We start from the raw sequence: 23570 nt of genomic DNA, 5'->3' as shown, positions 1-23570 counted from the left end.
ATTTGAAATAATTAAAATTAAATAGGAAATGCAAAGAAAAATTCCAAATTGTTTTTAAGACGGTTCTTAACATGTCATGATATCGAAGATTATCGCGAGTCCACATTCATGTAAATGATATACCTACTTCGCGATTTATTATTTTAGAGTTTCATACAAGTATTTGTCCCGCGAACTCGTATTTTGTGTTCCGTATATGGGACCCTATAATTATTCGAGCTGACGTAAAGAGTCGTTCAACAGGTGTAGATCTTAATAGACAAGTACAAAAATTAACCAAATTTTTAAAATAAGAATGAATATTAAAAATGTTATAAACTATTTAGTATTAAACAAACATTTAATGTTTATAAAAAGTGTTCAAGAATATTTGCTTTTTAAATTGATGTATGGAAAAATACATTTCTGTGATAATTTTTCAGTTATAATTAAGTTTTCATTTACAACAATGTCTAGTTCTCGTCCTCGTTTTTATTCGCGATATTTGGAAAATATTTTTTTTCTACTGAAATTATTTCAAGTGATCTTAAAGTGATAATTTGTTCGTTTCAATGAAATACGTAACTACGGTATACAAAATATTAAATAAAAGAGGTTCTATCAAACGTAAAGTTGCCGTCGCCAAAGACACGATGCCTTTGATATAGACGTATTACGTTACAACCCTTAAATAAATTGAGCCGACAGAGAAAATTATTAGAGGAAATAATTGTCTTGGATTAGGTCTGTTATACCCAAAACAAAGTGGAACTACTTAAGACCTCCACCACTACCTCAGACGAACTACGTTTATTAACGAGAGAGTAAAATCTAAAATAAATATCACATAAAATATTACAACATCTCCATAATAAAATTAAAACAAACATAATTAATTACACTCAATAAAATAAGAGACATATTGTTAATTAAAAAAATGAATGGCTTTAATCACTGTAAATAAGGTCTTTATAATACAGGACCGCCACAACAATTATATCAAACAAGTGAAATAATATTGCATTATCGCCACAATAACAACGTAATAACAAGACTTAAGAGAAGAAAGCCGCCCATCGCATCACAGATCGTTATCCGAACTAACTAATACATTCATGTCGAACCACCCTCCAAACACTAGAAAATACTTCAATTAGGATCCCCACACGATCAAAACAGCCCAATTACCTCGAAGCGACCCCTTTAATAAACCCTCGTTTGCTCAAAACTGAAATAAAGACGGATAAATAATCACAATTTTCGAGCGCCCTGAATTACCATCTCGTTTGAATAAATTGACACATAATTTGACATCGAGACCCCGCCCATCAGCAAAACATCGCTTTAGAGAAACGAACAACGTACCGAGTCTAATATATCGAGCAGATCGAAAGCGCTGCAGCGCTGCCTCCTCCTGGTGGTTGTTAACAAGTCGCTAAAGAGATGCAAATTGATAGCGGTTGGTAGCGGTGATACGAAACGGCACCAAAACATTTGCATAATTTGTTGCGAATGGAAATGTTCAGTTTGAATTCAAAGGATTGTTGGGTGATTGAAACGCTTTGTAATGTTGTAGCAACGTTCTGATCACTGCAGCTAATGGCTTCCGAATACCTTCCGAGTAACACTTCTTTGACAGATAATCGGCCATAAAGACTGTCGGAACGATTTATTCCAATGTTGCCACATTGAAATATTAATAGCGCGAGGATATGAAATTAAAACAATGTTGCAATGAGACCTTTTTACTATCAATAACTCTAATTGTTTAAAATTCAATCTAAGCAACTATAAATACGGGGTGAAAGTAATAGAGGCTGCGTATTTATTGCACATTCGTAACACGTGTTAACTTTAAATAATATCTAACACTACTATTAACAATAACTACAAGGAAGTCATATAAAAAAAAACTTTGTACATTTAACTGCATTTCATTTACCAATAAACATTTTATAATTTGAGATACAGAAATTAACGAATGTCTCTACAGTTGTTATTTTAACGTGACATAACTCATATCTTAATTTCTCGAGAAATATAATAAAATATTTAACAAACTAGAAAGCATATTTTTGTATGAGTCTAATATTTAAAACATTATGGGTATTACAGTATTTAGAATAACAGCTTTGCAAATGAATATTTAAATTAAGTTAATTTCTACTACTAAAGAAATATCGAATATATCTAAATTCATTTTTATGATTTAGAAGCCGAGTTCAAAATTATTACGTCGGTGGTTTTGTTAAAAATAGAGGATACGTTTAAATTTATTTAACAACACTAATTTACCATATCGAATGCACCTATTTGTAATTTAATTCAAATACTTTTTACTATATCCTACTAATTATAACTACATATAAGTAATATTTTCATTATTCTTAATTTTCGGTGTGACGTAATTAAGTGACGCGTTCGCTTCACGTTTTTTAAATATGAAATAATTCATAAGAAGGTGCCACCGAACATCAAGCGCCATGTTTTTGAATAAGCACTACGTATGAGAGAAATTGAATTACAATATAACAATATTATACAGTATAAATGTACACGATCATTAAAACCTATAGGCTATTTTCTATTCTGACAATACAAAAACTGTTTATTTACAAAACTTACAAATGCTTATGATTTGTGAGGGGTATGAATAAAGCTAGCTCCACGGTTTGGCTCATAGGTGACAGTGGATATAAGCGGGGTAGGGCGGCAGCAACGCGCACGCTAGGGGCAGCGCGTGCGCAGACAGCTCGCGTTCGCCGCTAGCCGCTTGCGCCCGAAGCTGCTCGAGACGAAGCTGGTTTTGTCTCTTCCATTTTGTTCTATAAATTGATACCACTTTTACGGCTACTCCATTTTCATTACATTTAAAAATTAATATGTGTCAATATCAATATTTTTTAACAACGCGATGGACCAGGCACCGCTCGGTAAATCCATTAATTGCTAAGAAGTTTCGTCTCGTTTATTTCATCACAACAGAGTGGAAAGATATGTTAACGTCTCTTAACTATTACCTTCTGTTCTGATACCACGTTTTAACTTGTGTTTCACTGAGGTTGAGAGCATCAGCGACGTCCCCTCGGTCAGCGACGCTCAAGTATTTCTGACATCTAAACTTGCGCTCCAAGTAGGCCAACTGTGCGTGTGTGAATGCTGTGCGACGCCGACGAGGCTTGCGACCGGAGTTCGAGGAACTTCCATTTCGACCCGAGGACTGACGATCTAATGAAAAACACTTTGATATTATTCTGTACTACTCTCGTTCTTAAAACTAGTAACATATCCGGTTTCGTAACGACATCAATTTGCTCAGGTTATACAATGTAATACCTGTTGGATCCTGTGAATCCCTCTGTGAACTACCCGCCATAACGGAAGCAAAACCAGCGAGCAGCTGTGATTGAAATGAGTTTTTGGTAAGGTCCATTGATCTTCCGTAGATGCTGTCCGAAATAGAGCCAGCGATTTCAAATGCGCTCTCACCCTCCTTGTTCCCTTCTCTTTCCGGTCTATATAATTGAAACAGGGATCCCTCATACAACTTCATGGACTCTTCTTGTCTCTCATATTCATGGTCATCCTCTTTATACGGTGAAGAGAATTCAGAATTGGATATACGGTTCGAATTAAATTCTGTTGGCGTTGATCGTTCGTGATCTGATTCAACTCCTTTGGTACAATTGTCATTTTTTCTCTTGTAGTTTTCGATGTCATTGTCATAATTAACTTGAATCTTTTTGGGAGTAGATGTCTCTGAACGATTGTCTCCGACCGATATATCATCATCTATATCGGATTCCTCCGGATTATGCCCTAGTGGGGAATCGCACCTGTTTGAAGATAATTCTTCCCCATCATTTGCGTTACCTGCAAACAAAAAATAGTTCAGTGGTTAATATTTATTTATAGATGACAAAAACAAAGGCGTTAATATTCTAGAAGAAGACTTCCTCTTCAATCCCACAGAGCAAAGAACCGTGCAGCGCGTGAAACTAAGACTTGACACTTATACTCGCACAAACGTAAGGTGTACAAAAGCGGACCACATAAAGACGCCAGTTTTAAAAAAGAAACGACCATAGACAGGAGTTTCTGCTCTAATTAATGCCTCGGGGCGTTCCGTTTCGCTCTCAAGCAATTGAATACGTTTTTGAATGGTGTGTTTTAGCGCGCGCAGAAATCTTGTCTATGACTGCGTTTGTGTCTTTTAATTTGCATGAAAATGGTGAAGAGTGGGCATTCACCATTCACAGCGGGTCGCTTTTCATACTTCCACGGCTAAACATTCGTAGAGCTGACGTAATGGCGTAGCGGTTGGCGATTACTCGTTATGTTGGGAGGTGAAGAGCTCGGTGGTTCGAGTGTGTCTCTCGTTATAATTTCTGCATAAATATGTTTTAGCGAGCGATCCACCCTCCGGGGTGTGGACTCGAGATCATCTTAACGTTTTCGCATGAATTTCTCCAACCAAAACATCGTTAAGGTTTTTTTATCGTTTGCCTTTATTGTGTACATTAAAACCGCGAACTTCAAATACCAAGAACAGTGAGAGAGTATTCCTTTTCTTTGTGGCTCTTTACATTATATGGTAATAAAAAATGTTAGGTATCAAACATAACTTTTGCCTTAAATTAACTATTATCTTTTACATTATAATCAATCTCGCAATGTAGAATATAATGTTTAAATATCGTTGTATAACAATTTTAAACGTAACAAAAATATAAATATTAATTAAGTGTTAGAAATTTTTAAAACAAATAAATAATTCAGTTTAATTTAAAATAAATTACTTGCTAACACTTTATAACCAACACCTGAGCATTAAATAGTTTTAAAATTATTAGACTACTATAACTATTAATGACAACTAAGACTTTCGCGAGTATTCATTTAAATGAAACTAATATGTTTGTAAACATCTCGTCTGTCCGCGATCACGGTTGCTGAAAAGTAACCGAAACGTCGGGAGTATGTAGTTTTTAAAATAATAAAATACGCGAAGAATAATACGAAAAATATTAGTTTCATTTATTATAACTACCTATTGTTATTAAAAACACATATTTATTTCAATGTTTCAACTTCACAAACAATATTTTCTGTCATTACTTTTCCAGTTGCTACCCAAAAACAATAAGAAATATTGCCCAAATCTTGAACCGACCAAAAACTCTGTTGTCAAGTTATTCACATACATATAAAAAAATAGCTCGCACAGATCTCATATTAAAATGAAAATTGTATAAAAAATACAACGATATATTGTTGAAAATATAGCTTATGTGAAAAATATAAAGGCATGCCAATAAATCTTAGAGAGAGCGCCTTTCACATGAGCAAATAAAAAAGATCGAGAACGGAGTAGACACGATTTACAATCATTCGGATTTTCCAAGATTACACTAAGAAACATTTATTTTTAAACAAAACCCTAAGTAAACGGTTTAATTCGAACAAAATTATATTATTTACTTTTAATGTAACCACTTTTGTTACGTAAAAATTCAATAATTATAAAATAAATTCATACATTGAAACGGTAGTCTGCTATAAAGTATTGTGTTTAATAGTCAGTTAGTATTGTGTATTGAAGATCCTTAAGCGAGAGCCCAATCAGAGGAACGAAACTCAGAAAGTAATAAAACGAAAAAAAACTCCATCTGCGATAACTCAATACGCTGACGAAACAATAGAATACAATGAAGTGAATCAATGTAAGTAAGCTGGCTGCAGCAAAAGACAAAACAAACTCTCACGCGGCAGCAAAAAACATATGGGGCGTAAGTATAACAACACGTAAATATACAACACTAGACTTACAACAGGACAGACGGATTGAAATAGAAAACAGAGCCAAACGGAAGTATTAGTCTAGAAGGCTGCGCCTGTAACGATCATAACTAAAAATTTAAAGGAAAATCACAAATATTTTGTTAAATTATTTAGAGAAGGTTTTTGGGAACTCTTTGAAATCAAGACGCGTCGCAACAATGTTGACTGTAGAGATTTATATTCAAATTATTTATATTTCACATCAGAATATTGACATAACAATAGTATTCCCTAATTGTAAGTTGTTCACATTTTCATATTCATAGACGTATGTTGATTGAGAAGCTACAGAACGGTTTAGATTGTTGATAATGTATATGTTAAGATTGTTGATAATGTATATGTTAAGATTTGTTTTCCTGATATTCTTGGTGATTCTTCTTAAGGAAAATCTTTCCCAGATCACGGTTACTGTAAAATAACCGAAACGTAATGGAGAATGGAAAATAAAGAAAACGTGTCATGTCCGAAAAGTGTAGGTTTTAATGAAAATATTAGTAATCATAAAAGCAGATATTTACATAAAATACATAATTATAAATTTTTCCAAACATATCTCCAATTAAAGCGGATTCTAAAGATTATAACCATTGATTAGAATCCTATAAATATTGTATTTTGTTATTTGTCTAATCTCGGACTCTAGTTATCGTCGATAATAATAACGATATCGTCGTCATAGCATTAGTCCTTAATCTGTGGAGCGTCCAATATAGTAAAAAAGTGATTAACAGATCAAATAGTGGCTTGAAAAGATTTCCGAACTGACTAAGACTACATTTTATTTTATTATATTTTTGTTTTGTTTTGTTTTTTGAACCCTAACATTTTTATAACTGGCAGCACCGGTGCATTCATGGCTTAAATGCAATGAATTCAAAAAGTTTTCGCTCTACAAGTGCCACAGTGGAATTTTTGGATATAATTTTTTTAGCATCAAGATAGCGAATAAAATTAACGTAAAGCAACCAATAGACCAAAAATATTGTTAAAACAAAACTGCTTTTACATATTGAATATGTAAAAAAAGTTTTTTTTTATGTGAATAAAATACTAGCGAGTTTTTTGCCACCGCGGACGTCGGTGACGGAACTTTGTGGATCGATGAACGATAAAACATTATAGTACGTCAACTACTCTATAGCATCTGTGACATATAGAAAATATATCTACCTGGCAATCGGACACATAAATCAATGTTTCCAAGATTGACAGAAAAATAAAATACATAACTCGACTGAAAGGTGTTCGGTACATTCACATAAACTATTACAATAACATAAAACATCTTAAATTAAAAAGAATAGCTCAGATATCAAACTATGAAAACATACAGCATTGTGTATAACGTAGAGGTAATTAAACCAGCACTTCGGCAGGTCAAGATTGCCATTTTGTCGCATAATGGGAGGACTAAACAAATGAGCGTTGTATTTGCAAGTGTAATAGCTGTTTCCCCGCCGGCCTATTATTCCCCGGCACAAACTCCGTCCAATTATGCTAAATTACTTCTGATTCGACTTTTGTTAGCTGACATGGACTGATGGGAATCAGGTTTTAAACGAGCTATTCTTTTCTATTTAGCATTCAATTATAGTGTTTGGTTGTTTTCGTACTTTAAAACATTGCAACATTGGTAGACTAAAGATATTGTTGACTTCTCTGACTTCGTTTGTCCTAATCTAATGTCGTAACTGATTAATCCAAACAACCTTCAAGGCCACGATACATCTGTTTATAATGAATCAATTCATCATCACCGAATGTGTTAGCTTTCATTCTTGTCAGCAGAACACGATGAGATTAAAAAGGCACTGAAAAATAATTTCTTTTTTCTCATATTAAAATCGCTCTTATCTCCAAAATGTTGTTCAGATAACATTCATTTAATTAAATTCCACCTTAATATGATAAACTAAAAAAGACGTTCGAGTTTTTTTACGCTAAAGATGGCAAACGAACAGACGGCCTACCAGACATCCGCAACATAGTTTTGACGATGAGTTGCCAACCTTGATTAGGAAAGAGGGAGAGGAAAGGGTGGGAAAAAGATAAGTTCAGGAAAGATTGGGAAAAAGGGGCAACCGGCGCTCTCACTCATCGGACGAAACGCAGTCATTAAACGCTCCTTCTAAGAGGAGTGTAACAAAAAAAATATCATTGATATATGTATCTAGAATTAAGATAGAACATGATAAATAAGTCTTTTTGTTGGTCAAATAAATCACTAAATGATAAGCACTTCATCTTAGCGGGAGGAGTTTTATAAGATAAACTAGTTTTGAGCAAAGAACTAATTCATCTTAAAAATGCTTCAGTATTGTATTGTCTTTGATAATTGGCGTCTGGTACAACCCCTGTACGGAAAGTGGTCAGTACACTACATCAAAGGCTATAGTTTTGCCAGCAGTTTACTGATGTCATATATTGAAACTATATAGAAGTTATATTTTGATAACTACTTTTATAGCGTTACGAGGATCGAAAAAGCAGTAAAACTACAACAGAATATTTTAGACGTAATAATTAAAATTCATGGACAAAAAATCGATTAAGAATAAAAAACTATAAGATAAAAAACTTAACTAATTCCGAATACTTATTGGCATGAGAAATTTTTCGCACACATTAGTAACGATACGGTTGAGTCTCATTACCTCTACACCCGTACGTGTACCGTCAGACGTTAGTCTTTTACTTCTCTTTAATTACGTTTTTGTTGCCTTTTATTTGTTTTTCTTAATGAATTTCACAGATACTTACCACTGGAAATAAATTTCAATACAAAATCATTATATAATAATTTATCATGGTCATCAGAAATGCTTTTTGTTGAATTTAAATTTAAATAGAAACTATTTCAAAACAGAACTACACTACGATTTGTCGTGATACAAACACGTTTAGTTTTAAATAGCAAATTTTATTTTCGATACAGATGTGACAAAACACGTCAATTAATTATTTTTATAAACCTAGTAACATAAACACAGTATAAATAACAATAAATACGTATACTCATAAGATGTTATTAGTCTTTGCTTTTTAAAGTTTTGACCGAATGTGTAAAGTAAATAAGCATTATCTTATACGATGTGACTGAGTGAGGCAGTACTCTGGAATCCAAACTACTTTTGTAAGCTGTCCTCACCTTTACTCATTGAGTGAAATACAGTTAAGACGTTTTTTGAGTTTATTTCTAACTTTTATATTCAAACCAATATTTCTTAAACTTCAACGAAAACAAATGGGATTTTTTTAAGGAAAGAAATAATAATTCGGGTGATTTTTTCCTCTTGTTGCAAGAAATTTTTACGTATGGGTAATCTGATAAGGCAGCCAAGAAGGGGCTGAGATCGACAAAATAAAGAGTCTATTTAATAATTTATTTTTGTGGGTTATACGAAGTCGTAGTGGCCTGGAGGTTAAAAGCCCGCTTCTCATTTGAAAGCTGGCAAGTACCAATGTGATCTTCTCCGAGTCATACGTACTTTCTAAGAGTATTTAGACACCACTGACGGGCGGTGAAGGAAAACATAGTGTAGAAACCTGGTCTTATAATTACAAATTATAAGATCGAAATCGCCAACCCGTCTCGAGCAAGCGTGGTGATTAATGCTCTAACCTTCTCCATGTGAGAAGAGGCCTTTGCTCAGCAGTGGGCTCTAGTGGGCTCTATAGGCTGATGATGATGATGATGTGGTTTATACATTTTAACAGAAATAGAATAAAAAAAGAGAAAATAGTTGCAGTTATTATTAAATATGTATTGGAATGACTAACAAAAACGCAAACGTGGCCTCGGGATAAATTTTTCATTTCAATAAACAAATACTCAATCAGTAAAATAACCGAAGCAATTGATTAATATCAATTAATTATTTATGAAGAGTGAGTCTGTGCTGAGTGAGGAGGCTACGTATGGAAGAACGGTTAAGTTATAACGGAAATTAAAAAGCTTTTCATTATTATAATAAACTAACTAACTAACTATACATATATTATTTAAAACAAACAGACTTCATTAGAATGACACACGATTTTCACTAAGAACGACCATACATTACAAATAAATAGATAATGCATATTCATAATAAATAGATCAGAAAACACGGTATTTGTTAGAAAATTGATATTAACAAGTGTTTCACTTTTATAAAATATTATCTAGACCACAAGTATTATAGAAAAATAATAGTTTTAACAACTTCATTCAAAACAGGCAAATCGAGGAACGCGAATTTAGTTTAAAATTATTAGCAATACTATTATATGTTAGAGACATCGATGGGACACCAGACCTCGTACAGAAATAGACAGAAGAGATAAGAAGATTTTATCATTGATATCTTTATTACCAAGCTATCTAACACGGTTGTTTGTACTCATAAAACATCGACCTAACTTCTCATCTTCTTTCCCTCACGAGACAATTTTTGTGGCTTAATTTCAACAATGGAACTATTAATTTAAATAAATGTGAGAATATTTAACATATAACATATATCTCGTATTTTGGAAACAAACAACAAGTATTAAAAAGCGTACGTTTTATGTATGTATATATATATATATATTACTCTAGTACTATAACAGACTAAATAAAAAAAAATAAACTTTTTACCTAAAATATGAAAATTAAATAACAATGCATTTTAATTACCACTCCTTTAATTTCTGCTTCCGTACTATGTATTCGTTAAAAATGATATTTGTAGCTTACCGTATAATTAAATTGCAATTTTAAAAGGCTGTAACAATTTATAAAACAAAAAATGTCAATATGCGTTTTAAATATTGATATAAAAAACTTTTATAGTTTCAATATACAATCGAACGTGGTTCAGCAAGCCCTTAAAAATCGGAGGGTGACAATTTCCCCCGGCAATAGAATACTATCTGCGAAACGTAAACACAAATACATTTGTATTGCCCCTTTACTATAAATTTCCGCTGTTAGAACTAACATGTACCTATAATACTTTGAAAGTTCCAAAAGTTAAATTAAATTAAATTAAATAAAAGCATAAAATTAATTATAAAAAACCACTAACCCTTTTGTGAATAAAAAAAAATCAATCGCTCTCAATAACTTCGGAATCATCAAATATAAAAAAAAAAACAATGGTCTATGGCCGGAGTCAATTGCTTTATCTGTACTTCTAAGATGGCGCGTGGCGGACGCGTGCGTACCCGAGAGGCGCCACGCTGCTTTCAAGAGCATATGCAACGTGCATTGCTCGATAATTACTCACGACTTATGGGTTTAACTGCTCTGATATTGATATTTCTCTATGAGAGATAAAAACATTATATGCGGTTGTACTTTCATTCTTACCTAGTACATTATAGTATGATATGTCTTGTATATTTTATGTGCTATCGTTTGAAAAAATATATATTTCAATAAAAATGCTTTAATAATTGACATTAATGAAGAGCTAGAAGTCTCTCATTCGCTATTACCATACATTCCAGTTCTTATGTGGTATCTGATTGTCGCGCAGAGACCTTCATTCGTTGTATTATGTTTCCTGTTAGAAATATCTCAACAAACTCTTCTAGAGAAATGTTTTCAGAGAATGAAATTAATTAAAAGTCCTGTTATGTGAAAAAAATCCCATTAAGCTAAAAAAAAAAATAAAAAGATATTTCTGTTTATATTTTAAGTAACAATAAGCTCAAGAAAAAACATAGTTTTAATCAGAAATCATTGACAAATTATATATTTTTCTAATTTTTAAATTTAATAACAAAAAATTGGTTTTTGCTATTTTTTAGTTAAGTATAGTATATGTATTGTAATTTAAGAACATTAACAGATAATATAGTTTATATTAAATAGAAATAAATACATGTAAGTTATAAATAATAATAAAAAACGGGAATTAATAAAAAATCTACGTATAGCCAAAGCCCTAGGCGACAATCACCTTAGTCATGAACTAGCTAGGGCGTTAAGATCAATTCTAAAATTAATTCAAGGAATATCGGCGCAAACCGCAAAAAATCGCGATAATTTTGACCGGGCAAAACAGGAAGTAGATTTTGATAAAAACCCTTTTGAGTATTCGAAAACCATTTTTAAGAAAGAACGCGGACAGCTTCTCTTGACCAATGAACAAATTTACGATCATTTTAAGAGCACATACGAAGTGCCTAAAAGTGTAAGACTCTATGCGGATCCCAACGATCAAAAACCTGGAATTCCTCGTTTCGATTTCCACGGCATCCCTCCAACGCTAGATGAGATAAGTATTCAGATAAAGAAAAAATCGTCTAAATCTGCGCCGGGACCCGATGGTATCCCATATATAGTCTTTAAAAAATGTCCATCGGTTCGTAAACATCTCACATATATATACGATAAAATCTGGTCAAGGAAGCAAATCCCGGAGTGCTTCGGGAAAGCAATTTTTGTCCTCATTCCCAAAAAAGATCGAGTCACAGATCCGAAAGATACTAGACCGATAGCCTTAACAAATACTATATCCAAAATCTTTTTCTCAGTTCTACAAACGAGAATGACGCGATTCATGCTCAGCAACAGGTATTTTAGGCCAAATCACCAGAAAGGGTTTTTACCCGGAATTTCTGGATGCCTAGAACACAACACTTTGCTGTCGGAGAGTTTAAAAGATGCTAGGAAAAGCGAGAGGCAAATTACAGTTTGTTGGATAGACTTAGAGAACGCGTTCGGGTCGATACAACACGAATTGATGCTATTCGCGCTGAGATGGTACAACTTTCCGCCCCTAGTTACCGATATGATCGCGTCGTACTACTCAAAATTAAAGTTTTCTATAACAACTAAAGAAGGCCATTCAAAAACTTTTAGTTACAATGTAGGACTATTTCAAGGTTGCTGTTTGTCTCCAATTGTATTTAATATTGTAATTAACATCTTAGTAGATAAATTAACCAGCAACGAGAAAAAATGGGGGTATCGGTTCAAGTTTAATAATAAATACACGGAATCCATTTTAGCCTTCGCTGACGATCTCGCAATACTGACACGTAACCCCAAACACTGTCAAGTACTATTAGATGAAGTGGATAGATTCTGTGAGTGGACCGATGGATTGAGGACAAAACCATGTAAATGTCACTGTCTGTGTCTCGGTAGGCGGAGTACAAGATACACCTCATACGATCCGGGATTATCGTTAGGCGGTCAATGCATTTCTACGGTTACAGAAAATGCACCATTTAAATTTCTCGGTCGGAAGATTGATAATATAGGTCGTACTCCATCTTTAGAAGGTATAGTAGATAGCTTTTTAAACGATCTCAACAAGGTAGATAGCCAACAGATCAGTAACGTTAAAAAAGCTTGGATCTACGATAATTACCTAACTTCACGTTTAAATTGGCCTTTCCTCGTTTATGATTTCAATAAAACCCTTCTGTCAAAGTTAGATGCAGGCGTCATAAAGATGTTGAAGTTGTGGCTCGGGCTCGCGCTAACGGCTGATTCATCGGCTTTATTTAGGGATCGCAATAGTTTTGGGATGAGTCTAAAAAGGCCATCGGAGCTCTACAAACACCTGAGAGTTTCCAAGAGATACATCCTGGGGAAATCCCAGGATGACGTCGTTACATCGCTCCCAAAAGACAAAGATGCCCCAGAGCTAGAGTCAAGGCTTCAATTCCACAAGCAGTTTATGATAGGAGCGCAAAGTAACAGAGTAGGGTTAGGGTCAAGTAGGAAGGTCCAAGATACGGATATATTGAAGTCTTTTATTCGGCAAGACGAGAATGATAAATATAAGATCCATGCAATAAGTTTAGAAATGCAGAACGAGTGGTTAGACATAGGAGATTTTTGCATCCCGTTAGCACTAAAATGGCGCACCTTAATCCATGATTGGTCGCCAGCATTGCTAAAATTCTATCTCAATGCGTTCCAGATGACTCTCCCAGATCAAAGTAATTTAGTGAGATGGGGTAAAGGTACCGAAAAGACTTGCTATATCTGTGGGAAGGCAGTTGGAACTGCTAGGCACTTGTTAGTGGGATGTAAGGTACTCCTCGATAGCGGTCAATACTCGCGTCGTCACGATAGGGTTCTAGAAATCATACGTGAAGCGGTTAGTCTTTCGGTAGCCAGAGCGCAAAAGGAAATAACCACAAACGAGCGATCAGTAGGTTTTGTGAGAGAGGGCACTAGGGCTATAAAAATAAATGTTAAGCCTTACTCCATCCTTAAAGCGGCTACGGATTGGACTATAATGATGGATACGTATGAAAAACAATACAAAATCCCCGAGGATATTTGTGCGTCGGCCTCCAGACCAGACATATTTATGTATTCGCGAATCTTAAAGCGCGTTGTGATGATAGAGCTTACGGTTCCTTGGGAAACCAACATCCCCAAAGACCATACCATCAAGGTCAACAAATATTACGAGCTCACAAACGAACTCACTCGAAATAGGTTCGTCGTGGATTTATACGCGGTAGAAGTGGGAGCGAGAGGTATAACGGCTAAATCTCTCTACAACCTGCTAAAAGACTTGGGCCTGTCCAGAACTCACATCAATTCGTTCTTGGAACGTACTTCGAAGGCAGCCCTAGTAGGTTCTTTTCAAATATGGTTAGGTAGGGAGAGGAGCTTGGACAGTGGAGGTGAGCGTTTAACGCGCGTTAGTTAGGGGCCCCTTAAACCTACACCTGGGTCGCAAGTCCCAGGCACTGTTGAAGCTCCACTCCCTGCAACGCAATGGACCCGGCACCCGCACGGTGAATCCATTGAATGCTAAGAGGTTTCGTCTCATTTAAAACGACTGCCCGGAGAGTCGGGCTGACGCTGGAAAGACAGTTGACGCTGGAAAGACAGATGGCGCTGGAAAGACAGATGACTGCTGGAAAGACAGCCGAGGGTAACGGCCTAGCAAGCCCAGCCCGGGATTTACGAAGCTAAAAGTCCTATTAAGAAAAATACCCCTAGGACAGTCCGAGAGGGGGGGCGAAAGATCTGTCCACCGGTCGATATAAACGGCGAAAACGGCGCGAATACGGATTTGAAATGCCCTACGTGCGGGAAAAATTACAAGAGACGAGCCTGGTACATTAAACATCTAAAAACACATAATGGTGTTGAAGCACGACAATCGTCGGTAAGTTCTTCAACTTTCACTGCGGATAGAGTTGACCCTCATGTATCCCATGGTGAACCATTAACTGGAAACTACCAGGAGTCCATTGACATCCGGACACGTCTTAGCATTCCAAACATGAAACAATCGACTTGGAAAGTTCACGACGACAATTTAGCGGACCTGTTAGAGCATCCGGGCTCGAAGCAGGATTTGAACTCGCGAGTAGAAACTTTCCAAAATACTATTTACGACTACTTTAACGAGCAATATCCACCTCGAAATCATTACGCTCGCAAAAATAAAGACAATTCTTTCAAGATAAAAATGAGGAGGAAAAAACGGGAATTAATAAAAAATCTACGTATAGCCAAAGCCCTAGGCGACAATCACCTTAGTCATGAACTAGCTAGGGCGTTAAGATCAATTCTAAAATTAATTCAAGGAATATCGGCGCAAACCGCAAAAAATCGCGATAATTTTGACCGGGCAAAACAGGAAGTAGATTTTGATAAAAACCCTTTTGAGTATTCGAAAACCATTTTTAAGAAAGAACGCGGACAGCTTCTCTTGACCAATGAACAAATTTACGATCATTTTAAGAGCACATACGAAGTGCCTAAAAGTGTAAGACTCTATGCGGATCCCAACGATCAAAAACCTGGAATTCCTCGTTTCGATTTCCACGGCATCCCTCCAACGCTAGATGAGATAAGTATTCAGATAAAGAAAAAATCGTCTAAATCTGCGCCGGGACCCGATGGTATCCCATATATAGTCTTTAAAAAATGTCCATCGGTTCGTAAACATCTCACATATATATACGATAAAATCTGGTCAAGGAAGCAAATCCCGGAGTGCTTCGGGAAAGCAATTTTTGTCCTCATTCCCAAAAAAGATCGAGTCACAGATCCGAAAGATACTAGACCGATAGCCTTAACAAATACTATATCCAAAATCTTTTTCTCAGTTCTACAAACGAGAATGACGCGATTCATGCTCAGCAACAGGTATTTTAGGCCAAATCACCAGAAAGGGTTTTTACCCGGAATTTCTGGATGCCTAGAACACAACACTTTGCTGTCGGAGAGTTTAAAAGATGCTAGGAAAAGCGAGAGGCAAATTACAGTTTGTTGGATAGACTTAGAGAACGCGTTCGGGTCGATACAACACGAATTGATGCTATTCGCGCTGAGATGGTACAACTTTCCGCCCCTAGTTACCGATATGATCGCGTCGTACTACTCAAATTAAAGTTTTCTATAACAACTAAAGAAGGCCATTCAAAAACTTTTAGTTACAATGTAGGACTATTTCAAGGTTGCTGTTTGTCTCCAATTGTATTTAATATTGTAATTAACATCTTAGTAGATAAATTAACCAGCAACGAGAAAAAATGGGGGTATCGGTTCAAGTTTAATAATAAATACACGGAATCCATTTTAGCCTTCGCTGACGATCTCGCAATACTGACACGTAACCCCAAACACTGTCAAGTACTATTAGATGAAGTGGATAGATTCTGTGAGTGGACCGATGGATTGAGGACAAAACCATGTAAATGTCACTGTCTGTGTCTCGGTAGGCGGAGTACAAGATACACCTCATACGATCCGGGATTATCGTTAGGCGGTCAATGCATTTCTACGGTTACAGAAAATGCACCATTTAAATTTCTCGGTCGGAAGATTGATAATATAGGTCGTACTCCATCTTTAGAAGGTATAGTAGATAGCTTTTTAAACGATCTCAACAAGGTAGATAGCCAACAGATCAGTAACGTTAAAAAAGCTTGGATCTACGATAATTACCTAACTTCACGTTTAAATTGGCCTTTCCTCGTTTATGATTTCAATAAAACCCTTCTGTCAAAGTTAGATGCAGGCGTCATAAAGATGTTGAAGTTGTGGCTCGGGCTCGCGCTAACGGCTGATTCATCGGCTTTATTTAGGGATCGCAATAGTTTTGGGATGAGTCTAAAAAGGCCATCGGAGCTCTACAAACACCTGAGAGTTTCCAAGAGATACATCCTGGGGAAATCCCAGGATGACGTCGTTACATCGCTCCCAAAAGACAAAGATGCCCCAGAGCTAGAGTCAAGGCTTCAATTCCACAAGCAGTTTATGATAGGAGCGCAAAGTAACAGAGTAGGGTTAGGGTCAAGTAGGAAGGTCCAAGATACGGATATATTGAAGTCTTTTATTCGGCAAGACGAGAATGATAAATATAAGATCCATGCAATAAGTTTAGAAATGCAGAACGAGTGGTTAGACATAGGAGATTTTTGCATCCCGTTAGCACTAAAATGGCGCACCTTAATCCATGATTGGTCGCCAGCATTGCTAAAATTCTATCTCAATGCGTTCCAGATGACTCTCCCAGATCAAAGTAATTTAGTGAGATGGGGTAAAGGTACCGAAAAGACTTGCTATATCTGTGGGAAGGCAGTTGGAACTGCTAGGCACTTGTTAGTGGGATGTAAGGTACTCCTCGATAGCGGTCAATACTCGCGTCGTCACGATAGGGTTCTAGAAATCATACGTGAAGCGGTTAGTCTTTCGGTAGCCAGAGCGCAAAAGGAAATAACCACAAACGAGCGATCAGTAGGTTTTGTGAGAGAGGGCACTAGGGCTATAAAAATAAATGTTAAGCCTTACTCCATCCTTAAAGCGGCTACGGATTGGACTATAATGATGGATACGTATGAAAAACAATACAAAATCCCCGAGGATATTTGTGCGTCGGCCTCCAGACCAGACATATTTATGTATTCGCGAATCTTAAAGCGCGTTGTGATGATAGAGCTTACGGTTCCTTGGGAAACCAACATCCCCAAAGACCATACCATCAAGGTCAACAAATATTACGAGCTCACAAACGAACTCACTCGAAATAGGTTCGTCGTGGATTTATACGCGGTAGAAGTGGGAGCGAGAGGTATAACGGCTAAATCTCTCTACAACCTGCTAAAAGACTTGGGCCTGTCCAGAACTCACATCAATTTGTTCTTGGAACGTACTTCGAAGGCAGCCCTAGTAGGTTCTTTTCAAATATGGTTAGGTAGGGAGAGGAGCTTGGACAGTGGAGGTGAGCGTTTAACGCGCGTTAGTTAGGGGCCCCTTAAACCTACACCTGGGTCGCAAGTCCCAGGCACTGTTGAAGCTCCACTCCCTGCAACGCAATGGACCCGGCACCCGCACGGTGAATCCATTGAATGCTAAGAGGTTTCGTCTTTTTTCATAATGTTACATCGCAACCTATGAGCAGACGCGACGGTCCGACTGATGGCCTCCGACTATCTTTTCCCAAGAACTTCAATAGTTGTAGCTGCAGGGATCCTGTCATCCTTTTTTAACAATAATAAAAGATCATGGAAATGAGATTGGAAACATCAGGAAAGGAGTTACGCGATTTCGAGTGTCCCATTCATAAAATCAAAAACATTTAAACCTTCCAACTCTTTATCTAATGAGATCTAAGATTTTCTTTATATAATCTATGGTAAAAAAATTGCTGTACAGAACTTTATTGAATCTGCGTCACCTAAAAAAGAGTCACTTCCCTATATAATTTACTGGATTTACGTTAATTATTTATAGAAATTTGAGCCTGGAGAACACAAGAGCAAACAGCAATTTAAAAATGACTTAGCTGTTATAATTATTACACGGATTTTATTGTACCCCAGATTGTAATAGGGAGAAAGATAGAACCAGCTCGGCGTTTAAAAAATATTCCGTCTATAATGACCGGTTAGCTGTTAAGAAGAAATACAATTCCAAGTACAGCTCCATAAGAACGGAACCCGCCAGCTAAGGACGCCATCGTTAGTTGTTTCAGATTTTTATTGCACTCGAAAGAAATAAGGGTCTTGGACCGGCTATCGAGGTGCCCCAACTGTAACCACTTTTTCTGTTCGTCCTTCAATTTAAAATGTTTTTACTTCTTTTGGTTTGATGTTAAATATTATTCTGTTTTAATATAAAATGTATCTTTAAGACGTATTTGCGTTCATCGACAATGAAGCCACTGTTTTAATGAAAACTGTATAGGTTAGCTTTCGTTTTGTTGAAGTAAGAGACTATTATTACTGTAATTAGTGTGTGAATATATTTTTTACTATCTTTTCCCTTGGGCCTGATAATAATTATAATTCTGATCTATAATAATAAAACAGTTTTCAATTTCCCCTGAATACGTTGAGATAATTTCTTTTAAAGATAATTCTATATTAGAAAAAAATTATCGATTTTTTCTTTCGTTTTAGTTTTTGATGTAAAGAAATGAAAGAGATGATTTTATTCGATTGATAAGATGTTTCTGGTTCAATAGTTTGAAATTTTGTTTTTAGAATTAAATTTATTTCCGTTAAAACTCGCCACACATCGAGGAATATAACAAACATAGGAAGATGATTCAGAAAGTTAATTTACGAAAGTAAAAACGAACGAATGACATCTAAGACTTTCGCGAGTTTGATTCATTGAAATGATACTAAAATATTTTGGTTATACTACGCGTGCTTTATTTTTTGTTAAAACCGTGATCGTGATCGTGGTCACGGTTGCTGAAAAGTAACCGAAACGTCGGGAGTTTTAACATAAATATACGAAAAATATTAGTTTCATTTAAATTAACCGAACTAAATTTGTACAAATGTTATAGAATTCATTAATTTCCTGACATTTAAAAATTTTACCCACTGTTATCCATCTAATCATTATACAGAGGAAATTAATGGTGTCATAATTAAGTTGGGACAAGGCTTGCAAATTTACCATCCAAGCTATTTATTACTGGATTCAGATAACCAGAATTTTGCAAAAGAATATAAGAATAGACGGAAAAATTAACATACGTATGAAAGTTTAAGAACTAGGAGTGAGTCATGTAAAATATTTCAAGTTGTGTAATTCAAAAGCTGTATATAGATCTCTTCTCATACCTTATTAGACGCGTCTGTGAACATGTTAAAAAAGCCACTAAAAGACTAACTAAAAGTGACTGGTTAGTGTCGGAAGTCAGGCTATGCGAGCCTGGTAAGGTGCATGGTCCTGGGACGTGCTCAAGTGGCCAACACCCGGGTGAAATAATAAGTAGCTAATTTCCAAGTACGGCTCCTCATCACGCGGGTGAATACATTAGTTGATTGTATAATGAATTCTTAATTATCACATTGAATTTTTCATACGAATGCAGCTGCGGAGAAGGCTGAGGCTTTTGTGAAATGGAAATTCTTTATAGTTCCAGGAACTAGTGATTTACATGCGGATTGGCTCTTGCTTTTTAATGTAATGTCTCTCTGTGTGATTGTTATTAGTACTCTTGTCAGGAACTTCTGTTTAAACAAATTCATTTATTCCCTTCTATATCACGAATGCCTCCCCAACGACCCTTCACATTTTCATTGTACCAAAAAAAATAAAACCCTTAACATACTGTGATATTTTAAGAAAAACAATCAGCTTTAAAAAAAAGCTACGTTTTGGATAAATCAAAGATTACTAGCCACAAAATCCCAATATAAATACTTGAAGCGAAAACTTTCTATCCCTTGCCAAGAGAATTGCGTGAACGGAGGAACTTGGATATAACAGTCAAAGTTTATACCGAGAAGGGGATCGTAAAGATACCTTTTAATTTAAAGATATGCATGATACACGTATAATATTTAAATAATTTAATATAAACATTACACACACACACACACACACAACACTCGAATCCATGAAGATCTTCAATGTGTGTGTCACTAAACGTCGCTTCTATTTTAGTATTGAACTTGAAGTAATCAATAATTAACTATCGTATATCGTTTGTTCGGTGATAGCACTTTCATACTAATTATTTATTATTTGGTTATGAGAAATATTTCTTAGTATATATTAATGTAATAAACTCTTAAGATTTTAACGAACACTTTATTATTTCTTGAATATGATTTAAATAAATAGATAAATAAGGAATAGAAACGAAAAAATATTTTTCTTTTCTCTAATATCAGCAGAAGAAAGACGATTTGAATTTTTTTGTTTTGGTTTTAGAGCATTTTTGTTATGATTTATAAACATAAATAGATTTAAGTTTTTCTAAGTCGTATGTCGATACTAGTGCGGAATCGTTATATAATAAATACATACTAGTTTGATTATTTACCAGCAACGGGTAGAATACAATTCTGATTCCTAGCAGTACTGTTAATCAAATCTATTTAAACTCTCGAAGAATAGTTTAAAATTTAAAATTTTAATTTACTTTATTACATTAAACAACATACCAATGAGGTTTTATTGTATTTGTCATTCGTACGAGGTAACACATACATTAATTAGAGTCGAAGTTACCACACTTGATGTTAGAAAGAAAACAGTATTCTGCCTTCAAAACAGTGTATACGAATGGCCCGCTGAATAGTTTTGATCAACAAAATATATTATTTTTCACATATAAATTTTTAAAACAACCCCTTTTTAAACGTTACTTTTAGCCTCCAATCACGAGTATATATATTAAACAAATATGTAAATTTTATTATTTAACAATAAAACAATTTTCAAATAGACAAGAATTCTAGGACACGAGCAGGATTCGAATCTGCGACCTGCTTAATATCGCTTTCCAGGTGTAAGCGATGCTGTCTACTCGGCTCATGTCTGTCTGGCTATCTGGCTGTCATGGCTGTCTACTGTCAACTCAAGATTTAGCTCATTGCTCATTGCTTAATAATGAAAACATTATTACAGGAATACGTCTCAAGATATTACTCCGAGTAAGATAAAAGTTACACAACTTAACTTCGTTCCTATCAGTCTGCTGTTGTTGTCTTTGTTTTAATAGATTGATTTAAAAAATATTTGTTGTTGTTAAATAAACGGTAGTTAAACATACATACAGTGATACTATTATTAAGACGAATACAGACATTTCATTTTTATTCTGAAATAAGTGACGGAGTAATATTAAATTCCATGATATAGGAATATATTGTAACTGCTGGCGTCTACAAAAGCTCGAACTCGATCTTCCGGAGGCTGCAGGTGAGAATTCTGCTCACGCGAAGAGATTGAGATTATTATTTTTTACTATTCAAAAATAAAAATAAAAAAAATAATTTATTTCACTAAAGAATTGTAATGGGAAATATGATGTAGATGTTTTTTAAAATATATTTAAAAACATTTAGCTTTACAATGCATTAAACAAAATATCCATTAATTAAGAAATCCTCTACTTCCAGAAGTCTCGTTTTAAGTAAAAAAAAAACATTACATTATTTTAAATTTACGTCATTTCCGTTTTATTTTACTGGGCCGTGTTAGTTTTTAATTGTAGTATACAATACTTCTTCAATGTTTCGATAAAGAAATGAGTGATGCGCATAAATCTTCGAGAGCTTAGAATGATAAAAAATAGCTCAAAGTAACGCCTTGAGAGTATACTTATTAGAATAATAAAACAACATTAACGTACCAGTGGTGACTAACGGAGCCATTAGGAATCTTAGCCAAACAACCTAATTACAGCAGCCTATCTAGGTATAGTTATAATATATACATTGCGAGATTCTTCCACCCCAGTAATAAAGCAAGTGGGGCGTGATCTCCCAAAAGTCTCACCTTGAAATTCTGTATCTAACAGAACGTTACTTCTCCTGCATATAATTTAAACTTCTTTAAATCTAATAAAATATTTTTATGCGTAACGTGAAATGCATAAACAATGCGAACATCGAAACAAAGTGCTTATATATATTAATTACGTACAGTTAACATTTTTAATAGTAACGTAAGTATTCTTTAAAACGCATAAATGTGAGTTGTATTATCGTTAGGACACTTAAAACGTCAAAAAACAGTTACATAAAAATATAAGATCATTTTAAGAGTCTCCTAGTTATTTCGATTTGTTTTTTGGTAATTTATTATTTTCAAAGATAAATACACTAGTTTTGATTGATTAATAATTTAAAATATTTGAAAACATACGTACATATATATAGCAAGTAATCATTCGATAATCTAAAAGCTCACAACTTATGCAGTTCTTGAGATAGGTGTCGTGACAGACGGACGACAAGAAAGTTTCTCTTTATTTTAACTTAAACGGCTAGATAATTTACAAACTCTTGCTAAAAAACCATTAAAAGTCTATACAAAATTAATAAATTAAATGTTGAAGAAAACTCAGTACCTGGTATCCCAACTCCTGGTCTCAAAACATCTCCGAGTAAGTCTTTGATGAGGAAGGACTTATGACTGTCCTGCATTCTCGTGCCAATTACTAACGACACTTGGATATACAGAAAAACTTTAATTTTCACATAACTTAAATTACAAAAATATAGCCGAAATGAAATTATGATTTCCAGAAAGTCTTTACTGCGATTACAACAATCTAATGCTGATACATGTTGCCCTTAAGGAAATTCGGTCTCTGTGCGCTGGTAAGTTGCGGACGGGTTTTGCAGTATGTCAATCGAACAGGGCGCTAATGACTGCTTCGCCTTCCCGCGCATCCGATGCGACTGTCAGCCATATTCGAATCCCTCAAGCGGGAAAATCTTTTCATTTAGCAACGCCCTACCCCTAACGGACGTTACATACATTTTCTTGCGGTTTTCACCCAAAATACCGCTTAAACGGGGTTTAAGCC

General features: G+C 35.1%; 1 protein-coding gene across 1 annotated transcript; it reads right to left on the bottom strand.

Moving 5' to 3' along the window:
• Positions 1-2159: 2159 nt before the first annotated feature.
• LOC116768831 (homeobox protein slou-like) lies at positions 2160-23184 on the bottom strand. Its single transcript, XM_032659675.2, has 4 exons — positions 23109-23184; positions 3316-3852; positions 3000-3207; positions 2160-2804 (listed from the first exon to the last, which is right to left on the bottom strand). Exons 1-4 carry the CDS (start codon positions 23182-23184, stop codon positions 2657-2659), a joined length of 969 nt encoding a protein of 322 aa, XP_032515566.2. The 3' UTR covers positions 2160-2656.
• Positions 23185-23570: the final 386 nt, after the last annotated feature.

Source organism: Danaus plexippus (genome assembly GCF_018135715.1).
Source record: "Danaus plexippus chromosome 3 unlocalized genomic scaffold, MEX_DaPlex mxdp_34, whole genome shotgun sequence".
Classification (NCBI taxonomy): domain Eukaryota; kingdom Metazoa; phylum Arthropoda; class Insecta; order Lepidoptera; family Nymphalidae; genus Danaus; species Danaus plexippus.
The sequence above is the reverse complement of the archived record's forward strand: the minus strand, read 5'-3'. Positions and strand labels throughout refer to the sequence as shown.

Coding starts and splice junctions, on each gene's coding strand:
- LOC116768831 (XM_032659675.2), bottom strand. CDS start 23,184: ATGCAGGACAGTCATAAGTCCTTCCTCATCAAAGACTTACTCGGAGAT. Junction 3,853..23,108: donor ACCAGGAGTTGGGATACCAG/GTACTGAGTTTT, acceptor TTTTGTTTGCAG/GTAACGCAAATGATGGGGAA. Junction 2,805..2,999: donor ACGTGGTATCAGAACAGAAG/GTAATAGTTAAG, acceptor ATCAATTTATAG/AACAAAATGGAAGAGACAAA.